Below are 26,532 nucleotides of genomic sequence, written 5' to 3' on the forward strand. Positions count from 1 at the left end.
GATATTTGCTTCTTCATGAGGATCCGGAATCAATGTTGCCACTAGATACAAAAATGTTCTACCAAAATTTGAAGAAAATTCTATCAAAATTTAACTTGTTCACTACCGAATTAAAAGTAGCCATTGCAAAATTATTTTTTCTTCAGAACTAGTTTATTCTAGTGACATAGAATACAAAACAAAAAATTTTGGAAGTACAACTATGTAAACATGGAGCATGTATGTAGCAAGATGTCCCCCTAGGTGGACACTGGTAATCAATGGAGTCAATTCACCTAAATATATTTAAACACTTTTAAATACGTGACCTTCAATTCTGTTAAAAATTTTGTTTGTTTTGCATGTATTTTGGTATGAAATGTATTTTGGAAAATCATAGTATGCAGATGTTGTTTGGAAAATAAGTAGCATTGTCAATTTTTGCAAGTATTTTCCAAAACATAGGAACTTATAGGCTGACTTCATAACCTGACTTCTAATTTTCATTTTAATAAACATTTTATGTTTTGTGCCAATTTGTTCAGCATATACTTGAGCTCTTAAGCGTGATTATAAAACACGATCGATAGAAGTGCTTGTTTTTCTGAATAATCGAAAGCTTAGTTTTGATAACTTTTTTATCCGAGTTCTGGTTTACGAGTTAAAAAACCCAAATTGGGACCTTCAATTCTGTTAAAAATTTTGTTTGTTTTGCATGTATTGTGGTATGAAATGTATTTTGGAAAATCATAGTATGCAGATGTTGTTTGGAAAATAAGTAGCATTGTCAATTTTTGCAAGTATTTTCCAAAACATAGGAACTTATAGGCTGACTTCATAACCTGACTTCTAATTTTCATTTTAATAAACATTTTATGTTTTGTGCCAATTTGTTCAGCATATACTTGAGCTCTTAAGCGTGATTATAAAACACGATCGATAGAATTGCTTGTTTTTCTGAATAATCGAAAGCTTAGTTTTGATAACTTTTTTATCCGAGTTCTGGTTTACGAGTTAAAAAACCCAAATTGGGTTTTAACTCTTTTACTAAAACTCCTTAAGGTTTGAATTTTATATATAGGATATACATAGGATGAATATTTGTTTGTTTTGCGAACCGGTTAGCTAGAAATTTTTGATTTTTCAGTGCTTAAATCATTTTCACCAAGATTGGGTCGAGTACCTTGAAATCTCAAAGTCGTGAAAATATTTATCCACCTGCTATGGAATTTACGGAGCCCCATGCAATCTCTTTTTATACCCTTCACCATAGGATGGGGGTGTATTAACTTTGTCATTCCGTTTGTAACACATCGAAATATTGCTCTAAGACCCCATAAAGTATATATATTCTGAGTCGATCTAAGCATGCCCGTCCGTCTGTTGAAATCATGCTAACTTCCGAACGAAACAAGCTATCGACTTGAAACTTGGCACAAGTAGTTGTTATTGATGTAAGTCCATATCGGCCCACTTTACGTATAGCCTCCATATAAACCGATCCCCAGATTTGGCTTGCGGAGCCTCAAAGAGAAGCAAATTTCATCCGATCCGACTGAAATTTGGTACATGGTGTTGGTATATGGTCTCTAACAACCATGCAAAAATTGGTCCACATCGGTCCATAATTATATATAGCCCCCATATAAACCGATCCCCAGATTTGGCTTGCGGAGCCTCAAAGAGAAGCAAATTTCATCCGATCCGGTTGAAATTTGGTACCTGATGTTAGTATACGGTCTCTAACAACCATGCAAAAATTGGTCCACATCGGTCCATAATTATATATAGCCCCCATATAAATCGTTCTCCAGATTTGACATCAGGAGCCTCTCAGAGGAGCAAAATTCATCCGATCCGGTTCAAATGTGGAACGTGGTGTTAGTATATGGTCTCTAACATTCATGCAGAAACTGATCCATATCGGTCTATAGTTATATATAGCCGATCTCCAATCACACAAAAATTGGTCCATATCGGTTCATAATCATGGTTGCCACTCGAGCCAAAAATAATCTACCAAAATTTTATTTCTATAGAAAAATTTGTCAAAATTTTATTTCTATAGAAAATTTTGTTTCTATAAAAAATTTTGCCAAAATTTTATTTCTATAGAGAATTTTGTCAAAATTTTATTTCTATAGAAAATTTTGTTAAAATTTTATTTCTATAGAAAATTTTGTTAAAATTTTATTTCTATAGAAAATTTTTTTAAAATTTTAGTCGGTTCATAATCATGGTTGCCACTCGAGCCAAAAATAATCTACCTAAATTTTATTTCTATAGAAAATTTTGTCAAAATTTTATTTCTATAGAAAATTTTGTCAAAATTTTATTTCTGTAGAAAACTTTGTTAAAATTTTATTTCTATACAAAATTTTGTCAAAATTTTATTTCTATAGAGAATTTTGTCAAAATTTTATTTCTATAGAAAATTTTGTCAAAATTTTATTTCTATTGAAAATTTTGTCAAAATTTTATTTCTATAGAAAATTTTGTCAAAATTTTATTTCTATAGAAAATTTTGTCAAAATTTTATTTCTGTAGAAAATTTTGTCAAAATTTTATTTCTATAGAAAATTTTGTTAAAATTTTATTTCTATAGAAAATTTTGTTAAAATTTTATTTCTATAGAAAATTTTGTTTAAATTTTATTTCTATAGAAAATTATGTCAAAATTTTATTTCTATAGAAAATTTTGTCAAAATTTTATTTCTATAGAAAGTTTTTTCAAAATTTTAGTTCTATAGAAAATTTTGTCAAAATTTTATTTCTATAGAAAGTTTTGTCAAAATTTTATTTCTATAGAAAATTTTGTTAAAATATTATTTCTATAGAAAATTTTGTAAAAATTTCATTTCTATAGAAAATTTTGTTTTTTTATGTCTATAGAAAATTTTGTCAAACTGAATTATATACGCATTTGATCGATCTTTTTTGATTTAATGTATACCACGTATGGACTTACATACAATTTAGAAGACGGTGTTAGGAGGTTTTAAGATACCTTGCCATCGGCAAGCGTTACCACAATTTAAGTAATTCCATTGTGGATGGCAGTGTTTAGAAAAAGTTTCTACGCAATCCATGGTGGAGGGTACATAAGCTTCGGCCTGGCCGAACTTACGGCCGTATATACTTGTTTTATCATAATTTCGAATTTTGCCATTCCATATAACATTTTTGGTCTAATACTATTTAAACGGTTGTGTTGAGTTTTTCATACATAAAAAATCAACAATTGTATAGGTAGGCCACCTTAATTGCTCAAGGGCAATATCATACATGAGCAAAAATGGGCATTTCCCTTTTGCATAAAATTGACGAAACACATGTTCGACTAAAAACAACTGCTAAATTAATATTAGAAGGACCCCTTAACATACTCTAATAAAAATTTTAAATAAAGCATACAAGGATAATGTTCAATCGACGCTCAAAGTCATGTCCTCCCAGGTGGATATCGGTAGTGAAAGGGTTAAAAATATCTCATATTGCAGTTTTTGGAAAAACGATTTGGTGGTTGGTATAAAATTGGTTTTCCAACGAAATAGTTTATTACCTAATTTCATCAACAACTAAATGTAAATATCCCTTGAATTGTCGAAAATTTAAAATTCGTTTTAGCTTGCATCATTAAGGGAAACTTAATACATCTACAAATATACTTCGATAGTCTGTGGCTGCACACAAAAAAAAATTTCTGATTCAATCACGAAATTAATTGATCCAATTAATTTTTTAATTGAAATGTCTTCAATCACGAAAATGATAGTATCAATCACAGTTTTAATTGGGCATAGAAAAAAATTTTGATTAAAAAATTAATTGATGTCAATACCAAATTTCAATTAATTTTTTAATTGATTCAATTAAAAATTTAATTGATGTTGATTGCAAAACTCAATCAATTTATTAATTAAAAAAAGGTAACTATTTTCAATTACCTTTTGAATTGGCTTAGAATTTTTATTTGGATTAACAATTGATTGTTTGAAAAAAAATTTTAATTAAAAATTTAAAAAAATGTTAATCACTTTTTTAACTGACTTAGTCTTCCGAATTTGATTAAAAGTTTATTGTATCAATTAACTTTTTAATTAAAAATTTTAAAATTTTCAATCATTGACTTAATTAACTTAACGTTTCTATCTTGATTAAAAAGTTAATTGTACCAATTAATTTATTAATTGAGAAAAATTTTAACTTCAATTAAATTTTTAATTGGAAATATTTTGGTGATATTTTTTTCTGTGTGCATAAAAATGACCTAACACGAAAATTAAGATTTTTTATAATATTGACTTACAAATAATACAAAAGCAACCTCATAAAGCATTTTGGGAATGTAAGGCTGTCTTAGTAGCCCCAATAAATCTCCTTCTGAAGATAGTTATTATTCCATATTGAAGACGCTTAGTTTAGGAGATATGGTCAAATGATTTATATATGAAAATTTGGATTGTTTAGGATTTATCACAAATTAACCTCCTATTCCATTTCGCTCTAGTATGCTTATTTTAGGATATATGAGCAAAAGAAGTTGTTAATATAAAAATTTGTGATTTGTTGGTGGCGATCACGAATTGTCTTCCTTTTCACTATATATCCTGATTTCTCCGTACTGCACTTTTTGACGAATTTCTTACATGAATTCTACCAATCTACTAAACAGTAAAAAATATACCATTTATGGTAGAATTCTACCTACCAGCTGTGGTAACCAGTCTGCAATCCAAATCAGTGGATCAGTTTATATGGGAGTCTATACCTAACACTGAATGAGGAGGATGGAGGAAAATAGAAAAAATCGAAATAAAATGGGAAATTGGTCGACATTTTTATTGGTATTAGATTAGAATCCTCCTAGTATTTTCTATCCCCAATTTTCTCTCATTCCTATTTAATTTGAGAGGCCTAATTCGATGCATCGTATGTTTTATGATTAGTGGCATTGACTGACCATTGCGGTATCCTCAGTCAATCATCATACGATCTCACCTCAAGTATGGAATATCTATTAACACTTGAATTAATGTGTGATTGTTTTGTTTTGTCAGTTAACTACTAACTAGTGACTAACTATTATCGTAAAGAAAGGGAGAGCCCAATGCATGTTGAGTGAGAATTGTACTAATTCTATAAATTTTGCATGCTAATAGCCCCATAATCTAGTAATAGCTAAAATATAATTTCTAATCAGACCATTTGTTTATGACTATAAGTAAATAGTCTACTTAAAACTAAGTGGAACCTCTGTACAAGAGTGAGAGAAAAAGCGAAAAATATGAATTTTATATTTAATTGAATTACGGATGATAAGAACCACTATGTACAGATCTTCTACCCAATACAAATTTTAAATTATATGGCACAGAGTGGATGCCGCCACCATGGCCCAAGAAAATTGATAGTGTTCCCATCCCAATATCGAACCGTTGAATTAACCATGCATTTCTACCAGTATGCAAAGTAGCGCATAAAGATAACAGACCCATAATATGAGAATTACTCTCGAGACATCACCAATGCAATAGGCTGGCAATAATGCTTACCAGCAAAATCATCGAATAAATGTTGCTGTTAATCTTAATATGCATAAAAATAAACCTCTGCGCATAGCCTCCAGAAGAGGGCTCCTCTAAAAGGAGGTAACGTAGAATGGAAAACCAGCAAATCGCCAGAGGCAATTTTGGCTCAACCACAATAACCAACTAGAAATCAAAAGAAAATTCCCAAAGTAAATAATAGAAAGAATTAAATGAATGACAGGTAGACAGACAGACGGACTAAACATTTAGAAAATAATAAGAAATAATAATGAAAACTTAACAGTTCACCACTTTTGTCCACAACATTTCAATTTTAAATTTATTAATCATCAATTTGAATTTGCATACCATTCACGTTGCTCCAGCAGATAACTTTCCTCCTCAGTGGTTACACGGTGGCATTAGCAATATAATCACCAGAAACCAATGGACTATGGATATGCAGAAAACAAGTTGTAGTAGGGTTTGCATTTTAAATTGCCAATGGATATTTAATTGCCGTTACAAAACTATACCACTATGATATAGTGGGGATATTACGAGTACAACATTTAGGAGGTGTTTCGAAACAGTGGTGACTGACTGCTGGTGACTATTGTATTCTATTCGTCATACTTCAATACCCTCCACACTAGGATGGAAGTTATACTAACTTTGACATTCCGTTTGTAACATATCGAAATATAAAGTATATGTATTTTGGGCCGAGCATAAGCGTAGGAAGGCCTCTGGGGAGGGGTCTTAGAATCCCCCAGAAAAATTTTACCAACAATGTAGAAGAAATTATACGATTTTATAAATTTTTTTACCTTTCGCCTGGACGGAGAATCGAACCGCGGACCATGCACTTTGTAAGCCAACACACTAACCACTGAGCTATGTACCTGTTATGGTCATCAATAGATAAATATCCATATAAGTTATATTTATATAGCATAGCTTGCGGCACCCACGATCCGAATAAACAAAGTTTATTTAACAGAACAAACATTTAGTTTGGCACCGTGGAGCAGCGGTTTCTACGTCCGACTTGCATGTCAAGGGTCGTGGGTTCAATCCCTGCTTCGGCCAAAGTTTTTTTGTTTTTTTTTACATATATTCCAGACATGTTCGGAAGATTCCGAAAAAATCTTCAACATTACAATGTAGTATATTAAATTTTGAACTGTAAAATGTGTCTTATTACAGACCTAAAGTCAGAAAAGAACAGTGTTTGATATAAACGAAATGGACTGTGTTGTTGTTTAAAAATTAACTTTTTTTACTGAAAAAGTAAAAATTTTGGAACAAACGAATTTTTTTGGTGATAAAAGTTTAAAATTTTCGAAGCAATTCAAAAAACTCTAACAAAAGAAAAACGTTTTCGGTACACGTTTTCCAAGCGTTTTTTTTTTTTTTCTTTGCGTGTAAAATGTAAGTTCTTTATTATAAGTGAATTTTTGAAGTCTGAAAATAATGAAATAAAACTGTGATTGAACTTATGATTTAAGTTCCTAAATTTATGTGTAGTTTAATAACTGAAGCGCCTTCATTATTTTGTCTGATTTTAATTAAAAAAGTAGTAACTGATATTAAAACTATTCTTTCATAAATGAATATCTTAATAAGGCTGCAAAAAAAAGCGTTGCCAAAAAAGTAGTGAAAATGTTGTTTGGGCCCGGAAGTGGTGCACTGAATTTGCATCAGTTTTTTTAGGTGTGATACGAATTAATGCGAAATTTTGTGATATTTTCCCAAATAAATAATTTTTATATTTTTTTGCTTGTCAGAAACGTTTGACCTCGAATATTTTCAAAAGTTATCGATTTTTTTAGAATGGATTTAACATTTTTGCGGCAAAATTTGAATAATTTGAACCATTTTATCAATTCTTACTCTTTTTTTAACCGATTTGAAAAAAGAAAAAAATTACCCATTAAAAATAAAAAAAGTGTGTAGTACTTCTTTAAGTTGCTTTATTATAAATTAATTGTCTAGTTCTATTAAAGTCTGATTTTTTACTCGTTTTTATAAAATAAAACATTAATTGAACCTATAACTTCAGTCTATTAATTTTTAGCTAGGGGGGCTATAGAGCCCTACATTACACCGAACTCCCGATTTAACTCCTAAATATACTGGCATTTTAGACCCATAACAAAGTGTATATGATTTAGTTTTATCGGTCCATTTGGTAAGGCCTCCATATAGACCGAATTCACTTATTGAGGGTTAAGAAGGCGCACTGATCATGAAAATTGCTTGAAACTGAATGCAAAATTTCCAGATTTTACTTCTCGTAATCATTTAAATAATTAGGATAAAAATCTACAGATTTTAGATTTCAAATCAAGGCGTTATGTCATCATTTTCTTGCACACTTACAAGAGATGTTTATGATTCCTCTAAAACTCAAACAAAAAATGGTTCTTATCAATTCAGAATCTGATCTAGTCTTCATAGGTAAAATCTTTACATTCATCTGTGGGAAGCGTACTGGTTGAACTGATCTGCTTGGGAAAATATCTGTCATCAAACCCCCCTGAAACTTTCAAAGGAAACTAGTATATTTGATTCATGGTGGTGGGTATTTAAGATTCGGCCCGGCCGAACTTACTGTTGTATAGGCTTGTTTTTTCTTTACAAAGACTCCATATAGACTAAAATGCAGTAACTGTCACCAAACCCCAAGTAATTCATTTGTGGACGATAAAGCAAACTTCCTTCCATTTGATAAAGCAAACTTCCTCCAAAAGACCAGCTTAGATGGCACGTACCAGAGGTTTAAATTACAATTGAAGCATCCAAAGACATCGGGTGCATATGGGGACTATCATACCAGGTGCATGTCTATACGGATCATTGTAACCTCCAAACAATTATGTCATGTTATGAATCACTTTAATCAAATCCAATAATTGTGACGACTTCTTTATGCGCTTAAGAAATATTGTAGGCTTATGTAGCGTTATATCAAAACCTGAACCGAGAGGAAGCATATTTTGCGTATTTATTTCAAATAAGTCTAAATTCAAAATTTCTGGCAAACCGTATGAACATCATCTTCATCTTGACATATAAAATATCATCTTGACATCGCCCACTAGTAGACATAAAACAAATCTCCATAATCAGAAGTTATTGCGCGATTACAATCAACTCACCATTTCTATAGCACCGTGGAATTTCTCTAATATAAATATACTTTGCATGATATGAAACCTATTTTCGATATGGGGAGCAGCAATTTCGTTTTCGTTGTACGATTGAAGACCTTAATGGAATCTAATTTGTGCAAATATTGGTACAGTTACAAAAATATGAAGTGTTTCCAAAATTTTGTTTCGCCGGAGTCGTAGAAAATTTGCTCGACTCCGGTAAAATCTTTAGACTCCGACTCCTGCTACACAGCCCTGGTGTATGATAAATAAGATTCGGCCTGACCGAACTTTCGGCCGTATGTACATGTTAATATCTGACATCACTATCCACTTGTATACACATAAATTTGCTGATAAGTGTATTCGATGAAGCTTTTATTGGGTCATAACAATTTCACAGCTTATAGTATAAGAATAATGGGACAACTTTGTATTGACCTTGCATGTAACAGAAATTTCTAAGTATAACGAGATGAAAGATGGAACGGCCTCAATAGGAAGTCATTGCTTAAAGAAAATTGAATATGGAAATATGTTATAGTGTACACTAATAGAAAAAATTGCGTTTCACAATCGTGAACGGACGTTGTCAAAATGAAACGGAAACGTTCACAAAAAATCAAAACGGAATGTTCACGATTTCGTCCACGGGCGTTCACGATTGCATGAACGGCATTCGTTTTTCTTTGGTCATGAAATGTCTTAAAATAATCGTTAGACGTTGTTATGTCAACTCCGCCGTTGGTGCAATGTGCTAAGGCGACTGTTAACGTGTATCGTGCAGGCAACACAGGTTCGAGTCACGGTAGGGGAAATCTTTTTTTAATTTTGTTTATAAATTCGTAACCATTACGTTTTCAGATCATGAACGCTGGTTGTTGTTTTGAAAATTTATGGTGTCATTTTTACGTTGTCAGATTGTCCCCATCTGTTCTCAGTTTGACAACACATGTGTGTTGATTCACTTTCATGAACGGATCGTTTCAAAATGACCACGCCGTTCATGATTTTTTCTATGGGTGTACAGTAATATTTACATCTCACGTAGCTTACATGAAAATGACAAAAAGGTAAAATGCAGATAACTTCTCTCCGTCTTACTTTACCTGAACAATTTTCGGCAGTTAAGTTCTACAGACTTGCCACTGAACTGGAATTTTCTGTGCAACCTATTTCCCAAGTTAAGGTGAGAGATACGACTGTCTGTTGGATAAGGAAACACAATTTTTTATTAGGTTATTCAAAATATTAATAACCCCGAAACCTGAGAAACTACATAGTTGCAATTGAATAGCCAATTAACTAGGCTAAGATCATCCTTAGAACCAATTATGTCCGGTTTCCTAACCTTTAGTTATGTTCTTCGAGTAGAATAAGGGAATGTAATATTTTGATTATGGGAATTCAACAAAAGGATCCACTCTGGAGACATATATGTCAGATGAGACGTTGCAGAGACAAGCATTCTCTCACAAGTGTTACGTATATTATTAATTGGAAATAAAGCAAGACGAAATTTTCGAGTTGGGGATATGGTGGGGAATTTGCATAAATATGGGGACTTTTGTAGAGATTTTTTAGAAATCTGTTCGGTTTACAGGAGTGAAATCTAATGTCTTGTGAACACTAGCATATCTAGTGTGCGGCTTAAGTTTAAATGGGGCCATGCTTGATATTAGAGAAATTTACCTCATGACTGCCTACTGACGCAGTTTCGCTTCACAGTTTCGTTTTCTTGTGTTTTTATTCTCTCTGTCCCATCTTCCTTTTGCTAGGGAAACCAGAAGTGGTGATATGTTAGAGCTCCTCCTTGAGGAGTGCCTCTGTTCGCATACCTTTGTATGTTTGCTGGTCCTAGTGTGGCTGAAATACGTCGCTTCGTTAGTAGTTGGTCTAAGTTGAAAGTTGGAGCTAAGTTGGAGGTCTAAGTTGGAAGTTGGAGCCACCGTGGTGCAATGGTTAGCATGCCCGCCTTGCATACACTAGGTCGTGGGTTCGATTCCTGCTTCGACCGACCACCAAAAAGTTTTTCAGCGGTGGATTATCCCACCTCAGTAATGCTGGTGACATTTCTGAGGATTTCAAAGCTTCTCTAAGTGGTTTCACTGCAATGTGGAACGCCGTTCGGACTCGGCTATAAAAAGGAGGTCCCTTGTCATTGAGCTTAACATGGAATCGGGCAGCACTCAATGATAAGAGAGAAGTTCACCAATGTGGTATCACAATGGACTGAATAGTCTAAGTGAGCCTGATACATCATGCTGCCACCTAACCTAACCTCATTCCTTCTTAAGACTCTGGAGAGGATGATAGACATTTATCTTAGAACTTAGAAGAAGGAATGAGGATAAGCTGATTGGCCGCGCTCGAGTGAGAGGATTTTGCTGTTTGACTCTACAGGGGTTTATTTATGTGATTCTTGTACCCTAATGTTTGCCCTAAATTTTGGTCCATGCTTCATAGAAATTTCTTCATTTTGTCTGTTTTTTTGATAAATACGTAAGTTGTTTGTAATTTTAAAATTTTAATGGAATTCATTCGATATTTCGGAAAAAAGTATAAGAAAGATAAAAAAAATTAAAATTAGAATATGATAATTCAAATTTGCATTAATTTATGATGATTTAGATGTGCATATTTGCGCACAAAACGTAGTCCTTTTGATATTCTTTCTTGTTTTCTTTCGACTACATTTTCAACTAAATTTAAAAATATTATATATTTCAATATTTCAACTAAATTTAAAAATATTATATTTTTAAATAGATGTAAAGAAAAATGCGTAAAAATTAAAAAAAGAATAAGAAATAGCAAGAATCGCGTCCAGTGTCACATCGTATGGAAACGTGCGACATAAAAAACCGTTATAATATCTAAATCATTCGGAATTCGCTCAGAACTGAATATTTCCTACCAGGGATCCGGAGCGGAGCAAGCCCCTTTTTTGCCGGAGCGGGAGCGGAGCGGTTTCCAAATGAAAAACACTGTGTAGGTAATTTCAAATATAGCTAGTACTTAGCGTAGTGTGAGTAAACGTTTAAAATGTACGATATGTATTTTTGTACGTACGTACATTGGGGAAAACACAACGTGTTTTTTAGTAATTGTTTTCAAAAACGGCAAATGTCAAAATATATCTTTAGTATGTGTTGTAAAAGTAACAATAGTATTTTCGATCAGTTCCATCCCGTATTACTACAAAGATGTTTGTAATGAACGTCAAATAAATGCAATTAAACGATCTTATTTATATTTAATTTTTTAGATTTCTACACTGAAAAAAATATTGTCGTGAAGTCAAAGATTTCATGTCCTTAGAATAAGAATGCAAATTTTGCTTAACATGGAAGACGCATTTCTCTAAAATAAAGTTTTTTTTCCTTGTCCAAAAGTCAATAAACTTTTGAATGAAGTTGTAATGTCCTTCTAATTAAGTGATTTTACTTAAAAATGTGTATCATAAAATGAAAAATAAAATTTTTGAGGTAAGGTCAACGTGACTTTAATAATTAAGAAAAATTCTTTAAAATAAAATTGTCTTTAAATTTGTTTCCTTTTTGCATCTTGCCTACAAAGCAAAAAATCGTTAACAAATAAGACATGTTTTTCAACACTTTATTTTAAAGACGCTTTTTACTTGAAACATAGCATATTTTCTATTGGAAGTCGAGTCTTAATATGGAAAATAAAATTGTCGTTAACTCGTTTTTAAAGGATTTTGATAAAAAATGACGAAAAAAATAAAAAAAATGAAAAATTAACATTTGCTTCCTAGAAGCAAGTACATAACCCCCAAATTTAAAAGAGAATTGCGTCTTTAAAGTATCCTTACTTGTATTCTCCACTTCTTTGGCTCGGAATTAATACCCAAACTGTTAAAGTAAAGACAAAATCTTTGGAACCGGGCATGCTTTTTTTCAGTGTAAGGACATTCATATTTGCTTTACTATTTTACTATATCCTAGCATTCTCTTATTTCTGATATTAGTTCTCGAAAATTTAATTAAAATTATGGATAGTTTCAATTTTGGTTGAATAATGTGCCCATATACATTTATTTTAATTTTTTTCTCACATTGAAAACTAATGACTTGATTTGTATTATTGCATGTTATCTACTTTTTTTGAGAACGAACATTTCTTAAAAACGCTGTTCGAAAATGTATTTTTACAATAAAGGGAAAAAAGCGAACTTATGTAACACTAGATCTGAGTAAGAATATTCGTAGATATACCACGGACTGATTTCGATGGAGGTTGTTGCAAACATAAATACACGGTTGAAAAAGACTGTTTTTCATATGTTTGGCTATAAACATTATATGTTTGGAACACAAATTTTTAAACACAATATTTTTGAACATGTTTGGGACATATATGTTAATATGTTAGAACATATTATGTTTGGGACATAAAATGTTTGTAAATATAATATGCTTGGATGCAAACATATATTAATTTAGAAATAGCCTATAAACATATATGTGTTTAGTAGCTTGGAGCGCTATTTAACAGGGAGCGATATTGAATTAAGTTGGTGGTTGCTTGTTATTACAAAATTAACATTTTATTTTTCCTTGGGCAATTGATCAGCTACTTCTTTGATCCTTACAAACTGTGTGGTCCGCTGTTCGAATCCCCGTCCGGCAAAAGGTAAAACAAAAATAAAATAAAAATCATAAAATTGAATAATTTCTTCTACAATGTTTGTATTACAGAAAAAGGTGCTAAGAACTAAAAAATCTCGTGGAAGTGAGAAAGATGTGGGGGAATATACAATTAAGCAGAAACAAAATTTTGAGCATTCAGGTCGAAAACCTATGTTGTTAGCACCTATATTACCTGTTTATTTTCATAATTCATTATGATTGTAAATATATAAATAAATAAATAAAATTTTGAGCACAATATTGTTTGGGAGAATTTTTTTTAAGCATATAATATTTTTGGGTGCAAAATGCTTCCAAACATATTATATGTTCACACAATAACATATTGTTTTTTAGAAGACAACATTATTGAATTTGAATGCAAAAATACAAAATGTTTGGAACTTAGACTACCCAAACATATATTGTTTAGACCAATATGCTTTCAAACATATTATATATTGGAAGAGATCAAACATATAAATGTTTGGGCAATACCCAAAAATGCATATGCTTGAAGCAAAATATGTTTGGGAGTATATGTTACAGAAGCGATTTTTTGTGAGGGTGTATACACACACACATTACAAATATAACAAAACCTCTTATCTACGTCTGTTGCAAAACAAAAAAAACTTTCGGAGAGTAGTTACTTCTACTCTGTGTATAGACTTTCAATTCCAATCAGCGTTGCCGTTTTGGTCCGATCGGACCAAAATTGGCCAAAAAGATTTCTAATTTTTAAATTTGGTCCGATGGTCGGACCAAACAGAATTTGGTCCATTTTGGTCCATTTTCATAAATTTGGTTTCTATCACATATTAAATAGTAGATGGTGCACCGCAAAGAATATTGTCGGGAGGCCAAATATTTCACATGCTTAAAATACGAGTACTAATTTTGCTTAGAATAGAAGACGTATTTCTCTGAAATAAAGTTTTTTCCTTGTCTAAAAGTCTCTAAACTTTTCAATGAAGTCTGTTTGTCCTTATAGCTAAGTGATTCGACATAAAAATGTGTATCCTAACATGAATGAAAATTTCGTTTTAATGAAGTCAAAATGGATTTAATATTTCTGAAAAAATCTTCAAAATTAATAAAAGGTTTCAACACATTCTTTTAAAGTCATTATACCCTAAACCATATAGTGGTTAGGGTATAATAAGTTTGACCTGCCAAAAAATGTGCCTACCAGAAATATTGGTTTTAGACCCCATAAAATATATACCGATCGACTCAGAATCACCTGAGTCGATCTAGCGCTTGGTGTCCGTCCGTCCGTCTGTCCATGTATTTGTTGTTCACAGGATTCCGGTCGCAATTATTAACCGATTTTGATGAAATTTGGTACAGGGAGTTTTTTTGGGCACAAGGACGAACGCTATTGAATTTGGAAGAAATCGGATCAGATTTAGATATAGCTCCCATATATATGTATCGCCCGATTTCGACAAATGGGGTCACGCTGTGCCCCCATAAAATAAAACTCAATTGAACAAATAATACAATGTTTGTACTATAATTTTCTCGAAGAGGAGCGGAGCGATTTTTTTTCTCGGAGCGGAGCGTGGAGCGGTTTTCTTTTCTCCGGAGCGAACAAAATGGACCGCTCCGGATCCCTTTTTCCTACTTTTACACCAGTTTATAGCAAAAAAGTGCTTGGTAGCCAAGGAATGTTTTCGTCAAAACCCCTTGGCACTCAGTGTGCTAAAAAGAATAGTTAAATTTAGAAAAGAGAGAAAGGTGCAAATGGAGTATTTGGGCACAAACTTTAATTTGTATTTTTACTCAGCATGGCTAAGAAATTTTTGTACAATTGTGAAATCATTTCGTAAGAACTTGCACCTAAATGTGTACCTCTCAGCATTGTTTTCACTGATTGGACAATATATCCAATGATGAAGATGGTTCACCTTCATATATCTACCAGCCATTGTTAATGCTTGAATATTTAGAAGTAAATTTTCTTTCATAAATACATGGTTGTTGAACTCCCCTTTCCACTTCCTGGTCTTACGTTTCGAAATCTTAGTCATATTGCCCGCAAATTGGTATGACATTTTTTTTCAATCTTGAAATTATTGCTGAATTTCATAAAAAAATGGGAAATTTTAATTTAAATTTGGTATTTTTGAGGTCAAAAGTGCCCCAATTTGGCAACAAGAGCCAGAAAAATACTGGCAACACTAATGTCTTAGAATTCTCCTTAATTATTATATCCCCCATCACCATCCTATGGGACCACCATAGGTACAACGAAAAATGCTGTCTTTGTACAACAAAGGAATGAGAAATGCGATTAGTCTACACTAATGATAACAATTATTTGCAAAAATGTCCCCTAGCAATAAATAAAAATTTGAATTATGGCAACCCACTGGCGACTTCATTAACTTTAATGTAAACATAAAATTCTCCATGTTGATCTAGAAACCCTGAATCCCAGGGCATGTGATACAATCCGATATGCATATGTTTCCATGTTCACATTACATTGTAGTGGCAAATAAAACAATCGTTTTGCCATTCAAACGCTGCAAACAGTCAGTTAACAAATTTAAATTTTATTTTTTTTTTGTTAACGTTCTTGGGGCTTTCATTCGGTCTAAGTGGATTTCGCTTTAACTTAGGCACCTCAAGTCAAGTTTACAACGGATTGTTTTGTCCATCATAACCGCAACATGAGGAACTCTGCGGTAAAACAACGACGACATTTGGAACAAGCAACCGAGCTACAACGGAACATGACCAGTGGTCATTGCAAGTTGCTACAATGACAGTTTAAATGACCACCAATAAGCATTTGTTGGTATTTTTATACTGCGCGATCACAGACTGAAATGAAAACCGACACAAGTCATCGCCCATGCACTAAAGTAACCAGGAAGTTGGTAGAGGACATTTGGGACATCGGGTGTAGTTCCTGTCAACATTAACCAATTTATTTGTCCGCTTAATACAAAGTGTCCATATATCATTGGCAATATTTTATTGGTCGAATATGTGTACGAGAAGGTTGTTTTCCCTCACCATCTACCCCAGGGATATGATGATGGAACTATCACTCCTTTTATGAAATTCCAATTAAATTTCTATGAATTATGTTACTTCTAGGCATAAATAGAAGTTGGTTAAATGATGCTTCCAATTACAGAAGCAATTTTGGCTAAAAGTATGTTTGCATATTGGTCTCTGAAAGCAAGAACACATGTCAAAGAAGGACTTACCTTTTGGTGAGCGTAAACTTAAATCTACAGGTTCGACTTGAACGGGAGGGCCCTCTGCCTGTAACGAAGCAAATAAAAAAATGATTGTATTATATTTGCAGGTTGGTAATTTAAAAATTATATAAACTTAAATAGTCATTGTAAAACCCAGCAATAAACTGAAAATGTTATTTTTGGATTCGGAAGTGGTGTAAAATTCGGTCAGAAGCAATGAATTTTATATGGGCTTGTCATAGGGCAAAAGTAATCTTTTTAAGCATCTGCTTCTTCGGCTTCGTTCTTCAAATATGATGCTATTTCAGTATTCCAGATTTCATTTAACAAAATTAGGAAATAACTATAATAAAAAATAAAATTTTTCTTAACTCTTTCTTGGTAAAACTGCGTAAAAAAAGATTTTTATATATCACCTCAAAATAACTTCTTATGAAGTGAAAATTAAGTCTACCTCTAAAGAGAATTTTTAATGCACATTCAAAGTAATGACTTAGGAAAAGTTTATAATTTTTTAATTTTTTTATTAGTGAAGTTCTAAGCAGGATGAATAAGTCCGAATAACCCATGTAAAAAGTAGTGAAAATGTTCTTTTTGGATCCGGAAGTGGTGCAAAGTTGATGCAGAAGCGATGAATTTAACATGGGCTTGCCATAGGATGGATGTCCACCATTTCAACAGCCGTTCCACTGCATTTGAATCACTTTTTAGGGTGTGATCTGAATTCAGTGTTTTGGATGTGAATTAAAAAATTTTGTGATATTTTCCTAAATAAATAATTTTTACGTTTTATTATGATTTTCAATGCAAGCTTGTCTGAAACGTTTGAACACAAATATTTACAAAAATTCGCTATTTTTCTAGAATGGATTTAGCATTTTTATCGACAAAATTTGAATAATTTGTTCGATTTTATTAAACGAAAAAATTAAAATTACCGATTAAAAATATGAAAAAACAACAAGTTATAAAAAATTTAATTCAATGAACTTCCTGTGTAGTTAAAATAAATATCATCATTTGGAAGACATTTTTGGAAGTGCTTTTAAAGTTGTGCCTTTAGAATAACTTCCCAATTTTTTTGCTAGGACACTAAGCTAATGCAAAAGCTAGTGCCCCTGGAATTCTCTGCAACGACACTCAATTAGGGGTTTTCTAGCTCCTAGCTCTAGTACCATTATCTGCCACTATTTACACATGTAAATATTTTGTTTACTTTGTTAATTTTAGCCCCGTAGCCGTCTTTTTTGCCTTCTGATATTCGTTATTTTACATAAACTGTTCGACATTATTGAAATCGGTTCAGAGTTAGATTTCGCCCGATTTATACACGAACGAAAAAGACTGTTTTTCATATGTTTGAGTGTAAAAGTCATATGTTTGGAACTCAAATTGTTTAACACAATATTTTTAAGTGCAAGCATATAATGTTCATAAATATGTTAGAACATATAATGTTTGGGACATAACATTTTTGTAAATATAATATGTTTGGATACAAACATATATACACAAATACATACATTTAAATATTACTCGATCTGAACAGAATTTGATAGATTTCTACAAAATATATAGACTCAAAATTTAAGTCGGCTAATGCACTAGGGTGGAACACAATGTTAGTATAAAACAAGTATATACAGCAGTAAGTTCGGCCGGGCCGAATCTTAAATACCCACCACCATGCACCAAATATTAGGGTTTCCTTTGAAATTTCAGGAGGGCTTGAGGACATTTCCGGAAGATAAATTTAAAGATTTCACCTATGAGGACTATATCAGATTCTGGATTTATAAGAACCATTTTTGTTTGAGTTTTAGAGGAATTATTAGCATCTCTTGTAAATGTGCAAGAAAATTATAAAATAACGCCTTGATTTGAAATCTTAAATATGTAGATTTTCACCCGAGAAGTAAAATTCGGAAATTTTACACTGAGTCTCAAGCAATTTTCATGATCAGTTGGCCTTCTACACCCTCAAGAAGTGAAGTCGGTCTATATGGAGGCATTACCAAATGGACCGATAAAAACTTAATCCGATACACGCTTTTGTGAGCCTCAAATACCAGAATAATTAGAATTTCAGGCAAATCAGAAACCCAAGGAGTTAAATCTGGAAATCGTTCTTATGGGGGCTATACTAAAATATGGACCGATACTCACCGCTTTCGGCACACATCTTTATGGCCCGAAAATACCTCTAGATTTCCAATTTCAGGCAAATTGGATAAAAACTTTTGATTCTAGAAGCCCAAGAAGTAAAATCGGGAAATCGGTCTATATGGGGGCTATACCAAAATGTGGACCGATACTCATCATTTTCGGCACACCTATTGATGGTCCTAAAATACATCTAGATTTCCAATTTCAGGCAAATTGGATAAAAACTACGGTTTCTATAAGCCCAAGACCCCAAATCGGGAGGTCGGTTTATATGGGCACCATACCAAAACATGGACCGATGCTCACCATTTTTGGCACACCTCTTTACGGTTCTAAAGTACCTTTTAATTTCCAAATTCAGATAAATTGGTTAAAAACTGCGGTTTCTATAAGCCCAAGAAGTAAAATCGGGAGATCGGTCTATATGGGGGCTATAACAAAACATGGACCGATACTCACCATTTTTAGCACACCTCTTTATGGTCCTAAAATACATCTAGATTTCCAATTTCAGGCAAATTGGATAAAAACTACGGTTTCTATAAGCCCAAGACCCCAAATCGGGAGGTCGGTTTATATGGGCACCATACCAAAACATGGACCGATGCTCACCATTTTTCGCACACCTCTTTACGCTTCTAAAGTACCTTTTAATTTCCAAATTAAGATAAATTGGATGAAAACTGCGGTTTCTATAAGCCCAAGAAGTAAAATCGGGAGATCGGTCTATATGGGGGCTATACCAAAATATAGACCGATACTCACCATTTTTGACACACCTCTTTATGGTCATAAAATACCTCTAGATTTCAAATTTCAGGCAAATTGGATAAAAACTACGATTTCTATAAGCCCAAGAAATAAAATCGGGATATGGGTCTATATGGGGGCTATACCAAAATATGGACCGATACTCACCATTTGTGGCACACCTCTTTATGGGCATAAAATACCTCTAGATTTCAAATTTCAGGGAAATTGGATAAAAACTACGATTTCTATAAGCCCAAGAAGTAAAATCGGGAGATCGGTCTATATGGGGGCTATACCAAAACATGGACCGGTACTCACCATTTTTGGCACACCTCTTTATGGTCATAAAATACCTCTAGATTTCAAATTTCAGGCAAATTGGATAAAAACTACGATTTCTATAAGCCCAAGAAATAAAATCGGGAGATCGGTCTATATGGGGGCTATACCAAAATATGGATCGATACTCACAATTTTTGGTACACATATTTGTGGTCCTACCAAAGCTTTAGATTTCCAATTTCAGGCAAATTGGATAAAAACTACGATTTCTATAAGCCCAAGACCCCAAATCGTGAGGTCGGTTTATATGGGGACTATATCAAAACCTGGGCCGTATAGCCCATCTTCGAACTTGACCTGCCTGCAGATAAAAGACGAGTTTGAGCAAAATTTCAGCACGATTGCTTCATTATTGAAGACTGTAGCGTGATTACAACAGACAGACAGACAGACAGACGGACATCGTTATATTGTCTTAGAATTTCTCCCTGATCAAGAATATATACTTTATATAGTCGCAAATCGATATTTCGATGTGTTACAAACGGAATGACAAACTTATTATACCCCCGTCACCATTCTATGGTGGTGGGTATAAAAATATGGGAAACATTTAAATCTGAAGCAATTTTAAGGAAACTTCGCAAAAGTTTATTTATGATTTATCGCTCGATATATATGTATTAGAAGTTTAGGAAAATTAGAGTCATTTTTACTACTTTTCGACTAAGCAGTGGCTATTTTACAAGGAAAATGTTGGTATTTTGACCATTTTTGTCGAAATCAGGAAAACATATATATGGGAGCTATATCTAAATCTCAACCGATTTCAACCGAATAATTTTACTCTCTGTGCAAAATTTCAACTAAATCGGAGTTAACAATTGGCCTCTGTGGTCATATGAGTGTAAATCGGGAGAGAGCTATATATGGGAGATATATCTAAATCTGAACCGATTTCAACCAATTTTGGCACGCATAGCTACAATGCTAATTCTACATCCTGTGCTAAATTTCAACTTAATCGGAGGAAACAATTGGCCTCTGTGGTCATATTAGTGTAAATCGGGCGAAAGCTATATGTGGGAGCTATATCTAAATCTAAACCGATTTCAACCAAATTTGGCACGCATAGCTATAATACTAATTCTACTCACTGTGCGAAATTTCAACTAAATCGGAGTTAAAAGTTGGCCTCTGTGGTCATATGAGTGTAAATCGGGCGAAAGCTATATATGGGAGCTATATCTAAATCTGAACCGATCTCAACCAAATTTGGCACGCATTGCTGCAATGCTAATTCTACTCCCTGTGCAAAATTTCAACTAAATCGGAGCAAACATTGGCCTCTGGGGTCATATGAGTGTAACTCGGGCGAACGATATATATGGGAGCTATATCTAAATCTGAACCGATTTCAATAAAATTTGGCACACTTGACTATAGTTTTCATTGTTCTTCTTGTGCAATATTTTAAGCAAATTAGGGTAAAGCTCTGGCTTCTGGGACCATATTAGTCCTTATCGGGCGAAAGATATATATGGGAGCTATATCTAAATCTGAACCGATTTCTTCCAAAATCAATAGGGTTCTATTCAGAGCCAAAACACATACTTGTGCCAAATTTGAAGTCGATTGGACTAAAACTGCGACCTAGACTTTGATTACAAAAATGTGTTCACGGACAGACGGACATGGCTATATCGACTCAGGAGCCCACCCTGAGCATTTTTGCCAAAGACACCATGTGTCTATATCGTCTCCTTCTGGGTGTTGCAAACATATGCACTAACTTATAATACCCTGTTCCACAGTGTGGCGCAGGGTATAAATATTTAGCCCCATAAGGTTTCAATGTTCCAAGAAAATTTTCATTACCAGTTTTATATTCCACACAAATAATATACAGAAGGACATAATGGTGATAGCAATGTATAAAACTTGATTGAATTTGCAGTATGCAGCATTTTGTCTTACCTTTGTTAAAATTGAACAATGGCTTCCCCCAGCTGGAATATTGTTCGGTATATTTTCAAAAGCTTTGACTCGCTGACCCAAAAGTTCATTATAATTGAACTAAATCAACATTGAAATTACTATTCGTCCAAATATTTGCACTGATTTTCCGTTTGTTTGTCGGTTCAATGTTTCATTTAGTGAACACATTTCGCATTCATTCAGTACCAGTTGACACCTCTGGCCTTCATTGGACTAACTTGGGGCTAACAACATTGTTAAGGAACCACTTGTAGCTCACAGCATGTGATCCAATCGATGCAATAAATTTCCGACAATGCAACATATGAGGGTTTAATGTGCCACCGTTTCTTGCCATGCATTCGTGGCAAAGAAATCCACATAAAATAGGTACCGCAACAATTACAGAACTGCCCCCTTATTCTGTAGGTAGGACTGCCAAAATTTATCAGAGAGTATTTTTCTTGTATTTTTTTATATACAAAGAAAGTAACATTTGTTGCCTAATCCATGGGAGGAGGTTATTCGCTTGTAACGCATCGAAATAACGGTATAAAAACCCTTAGTGGTACCTTTCCGCGCTTTTATAAATTACTACAGTGATACCTCTCAAAATTGAACAATTCTGAAATGTGAACAATATTCGTGAAACGTTTGCTAGTTCATACTATTTCATTAACTTCTCATAAGTGGACACCTCCCAATTTTGAGCCAAATATAGGCGACCGTGAATGTAGGATAGTAACAATCTTAAACTTTTCAACTATTGGATTTATTCAAAATTTGGAAAATTTTTCGAATTTTCGATCTGTCGACTTGAGAAAGTAGACTTTTCGAGTTTTCAAATTTTTTAATCTACACACAAAAAATTTTTTTCTGGTTCAATCACGAAATTAATTGATCCAATTAATTTTTTAATTGAAATGTCTTCAATCACAGAAATGATAGTATCAATTAAAAAATTAAAAAATTAATTGATCCAATTAAAAAATTAATTGATACTATTAATTTTTGTGATTGATTTTGGTTTCAATTAAAAAATTTGTTGAATCAATTAAATTTTTAATTGAATATTTTTTAAAACTTAATTAAAATTTTAATTGCAAAAATTTTCGTGATTTTTTTCTGTGTACTTTCCGATTTTTTTAATGTTAACGGCATGGCTGTATGGATTATTATTATAATCAAAAAGTCTACTTTACGGCCATTCGACTTTTCAAAAATTTGGAAAAGTAGACTTTTAGTTTTTTTTTAAAACTAAAGATCCGACTTTTTAAGCTTTTAATTTAATTTTTTAAATCGGATATTGGCGTACCATACTACTTTTACAGGGTAGCTGATATGTAACGCGACAAAGTAAAACGCTACACGCAAAAAAATAATTCTTTCCTCCCAAACGAAATTTTAGACAAACAAAGTTCGTTTCTCATTTGCTTTTCGTTGACAGGAAGTGTATTTGGAAGAAAAGTATATTTTTTTTTGCGATAAACGTTTATTCTTTTCCAGGATGTAAAAACAATTTCATAAAGACTAACTCAAAAAAAATTTTTAGTTCTTAGCTCCTTTTTCTGTAACACAAACAATGTAGAAGAAATTATACGATTTTATAAATTTTAAAATTTTTTTTACCTTTCGCCTGGACGGAGAATCGAACCGCGGACCATGCAATTTGTAAGCAAACACACTATCCACTGAGCCATGTAGCCGTTATTGTCATCAATAGACAATTACCCATATAACTAAGTTATATTTATATAGCATAGCTTGCGGCGCCCACGAGCCGATTAAACAAAGTTTATTTAACAGAAAAATACATTTAGTTGGGCACCGTGGAGCAGTGGTTGCTACGTCTGACTTGCATGCCAAGGGTCGTGGGTTCGATCCCTGCTTCGACCAAAGTTTTTTTTTACATATATTCCAGATATAATCGGAAGATTCCGAAAAAATTTTCAACATTACATTCTACTATATTAAATTTTTACTATGAACTGTAAAATGTGCCTTATTAAAGACCTAAATTTAGAAAAGAACAGTGTTTGTTATAAACGAAATGGACTGTGTTGTTGGTTCAAAAATAATTTTTTTTATTGAAAAAATAAAAATTTTGTAACAAACGAATTTAAATGTGATAAAAGTGTATACTTTTCGAAGAAATTCAAAAAACTCTAACAAAAGAAAAACGTTTTCGGTACACATTTTCCAAACGTTTTTTTCTTTGCGTGTATGTATTTTTGATTTAAATTTAAGTGTTCAAAAGCATAAACGTCGGATATAACTTAAAATGTTTAAATCAGTTTAGATTTGTTCGATTGGCTATCTTTTGCACGAATTGTGGCCTTCAAACAGATGACAACACTTACACACAAAAAAGTCTGCTGTAAAACTGATGCTAAAATGAACTTATATTTATTGCAAAAAAATTATTTTTAGTTTATTTTAAAATTTTGTAAGACATTTTCCACAGCCCAACGATTTTTTCTTTATTCTGAGTAGTCTCAAAAATTTTATGAGCTAAAATTTCAATGACGTACAAATTAGTTCAATTCGCTTTACAGAAATGGTAAGAATGAACTACAGATTGGTTGAAATAGGAATGATTAAGCGCCTAATATTTTTTTTTTCTTTATTTTTAGTTAATTTTTTTTTTTCGAGAAAGACTAATTTCCTAAATGGTAATTAAAAATCCAAAAATGTCGGAAAATTTTCGTTAATTTTATGAATATTAAAAATATGGAATACAATTTTGTTCAATTTTCGCACGAGATAGCTCATTTTTCCCATAATGTAGTTTACTCTTTTTTATACCCTCCACCATAGGATGGGGGTATATTAACTTTGTCATTCCGTTTGTAACACATCGAAATATTGCTCTAAGACCCCATAAAGTATATATATTCTGGGTCGTGGTGAAATTCTGAGTCGATCTGAGCCTGTCCGTCCGTCTGTTGAAATCACGCTAACTTCCGAACGAAACAATCTATCGACTTGAAACTTAGCACAAGTAGTTGTTATTGATGTAGGTCGGATGGTATTGCAAATGGGCCATATCGGTCCAATTTTACGTATAGCCCTCATATAAACGGACTCCCAAATTTGGCTTGCGATTGCTCTAAGAGAAGCAAATTTCATCCGATCCGTGTGAAATTTGGTACATTGTGTTAGTATATGGTCTCTAACAACCATGCAAAAATTGGTCCATATCGGTCCATTTTTACGTATAGCCCCCATATAAACGGACCCCCAAATTTGGCTTGCGATTGCTCTAAGAGAAGCAAATTTCATCCGATCCAGCTGAAATTTGGTACATGGTGTATGGTCTGTAACAACCATGCAAAAATTGGTCCACGTCGGTCCATAATTATATATAGCCCCCATATAAACCGATCCCCCGATTTGGCTTGCGGAGCCTCTAATACTGCCAAAATTTGTCCGCTAATAATACTGCCAAAATTGGTCCGTATCGGTCTATAGTTATATATAGGCGATCCCCAATCACACAAAAATTGGTCCTTATCGGTTCATAGTCATGGTTGCCACTCGAGCCAAAAATAGTCTACCAAAATTTTATTTTTATAGAAAACATTGTCAAAATGTTATTTCTATAGAAAATTTTGTCAAAATTTTTTTCTATAGAAAATTTTGTCAAAATTTTATTTCTATAGAAATGTTTTCCAAATTTTATTTCTATAGAAAGTTTTTTCAAATTTTATTTCTATAGAAAATTTTGTCAAAATTTTATTTCTATAGAAAATGTTGTCAAAATTTTATTTTGTCAAAATTTTATTTCTTTAGAAACTTTAAACTTAATTATATACGAATTTAATCGACCTTTTTAGATTAATATATACCACGTATGGACTATGTGGTCAAGGCCGAATTAAGGGGGGGTGAGGGGGATCAAACCCCCCCGAAATGAATGAATATTTTTATATAAATAAATAAATATATATTTTTAGCTGCATAGAAAAATTTTATCGAAGATGTTGAAGAAAAGCTGGAGGTTTTATTTTGAAAAACGCTTACCTATAAAACTTGCACAAATCATAGAATACTAGTTGAAAAGCCCGTCAAACGACGGTCGAAAGAAACAAATTGTTTTTGTTCTCGCACCACAAATTTAATTTTTGGAAAATGTATTTCTGCTTTTTATACCCTGCGCCGCACTGTGGAACAGGGTATTATAAGTTAGTGCATATGTTTGTAACACCAAGAAGGAGACGAGATCGACACATGGTGTCTTTGGCAATAATGCTCAGGGTGGGTCCCTGAGTCGATATAATCCTGTCCGTCCGTCCGTCTGTCTGTGAACACATTTTTGTGATCAAAGTCTAGGTCGCAATTTAAGTCCAATCGCCTTCAAATTTGGCACATGTTCCTAATTTGGGTCAGAATAGAACCCTATTGATTTTGGAAGAAATCGGTTCAGATTTAGATATAGCTCCCATATATGAAATTTTGCACTAGGAGTACAATTAGTAGTATAGTCAAGTGTGCAAAATTTGATAGAAATCGGTTCAGATTTAGATATAGCTCCAATATATATCTTTCGCCCGATATGGACTAATATGGTTCTAATAGCCAGAGTTTTGGCCCAATTTGGTTGAAATTTTGCACAGGGAGTAGATATAGCATTCTAGCTATGCGTGCCAAATTTGATTGAAATCGGTTCAGATTTATATATAGCTCCCATATATATATATATTTTTCTGATTTCGACAAAAATGGTCAAAATACCAACATTTTCCTTGTAAAATCGCCACTGCTTAGTCGAAAAGTTGTAAAAACGACTCTAATTTTCCTAAACTTCTAATAC

At 32.9% G+C, this 26,532-nt stretch overlaps 1 protein-coding gene across 1 annotated transcript in view; it reads right to left on the bottom strand.

Moving 5' to 3' along the window:
* Positions 1 to 26,532, bottom strand: part of LOC142239734 (uncharacterized) — a 387,934-nt gene that overhangs the window by 292,614 nt on the left and 68,788 nt on the right. Inside the window, exon 4 of the mRNA XM_075311515.1 lies at positions 16,548 to 16,605. Coding sequence (XP_075167630.1) covers positions 16,548 to 16,605 — 58 coding nt within the window. The remainder of the gene's footprint in view (positions 1 to 16,547; positions 16,606 to 26,532) is intronic.

Source organism: Haematobia irritans, chromosome 5 (assembly GCF_050003625.1).
Source record: "Haematobia irritans isolate KBUSLIRL chromosome 5, ASM5000362v1, whole genome shotgun sequence".
Classification (NCBI taxonomy): domain Eukaryota; kingdom Metazoa; phylum Arthropoda; class Insecta; order Diptera; family Muscidae; genus Haematobia; species Haematobia irritans.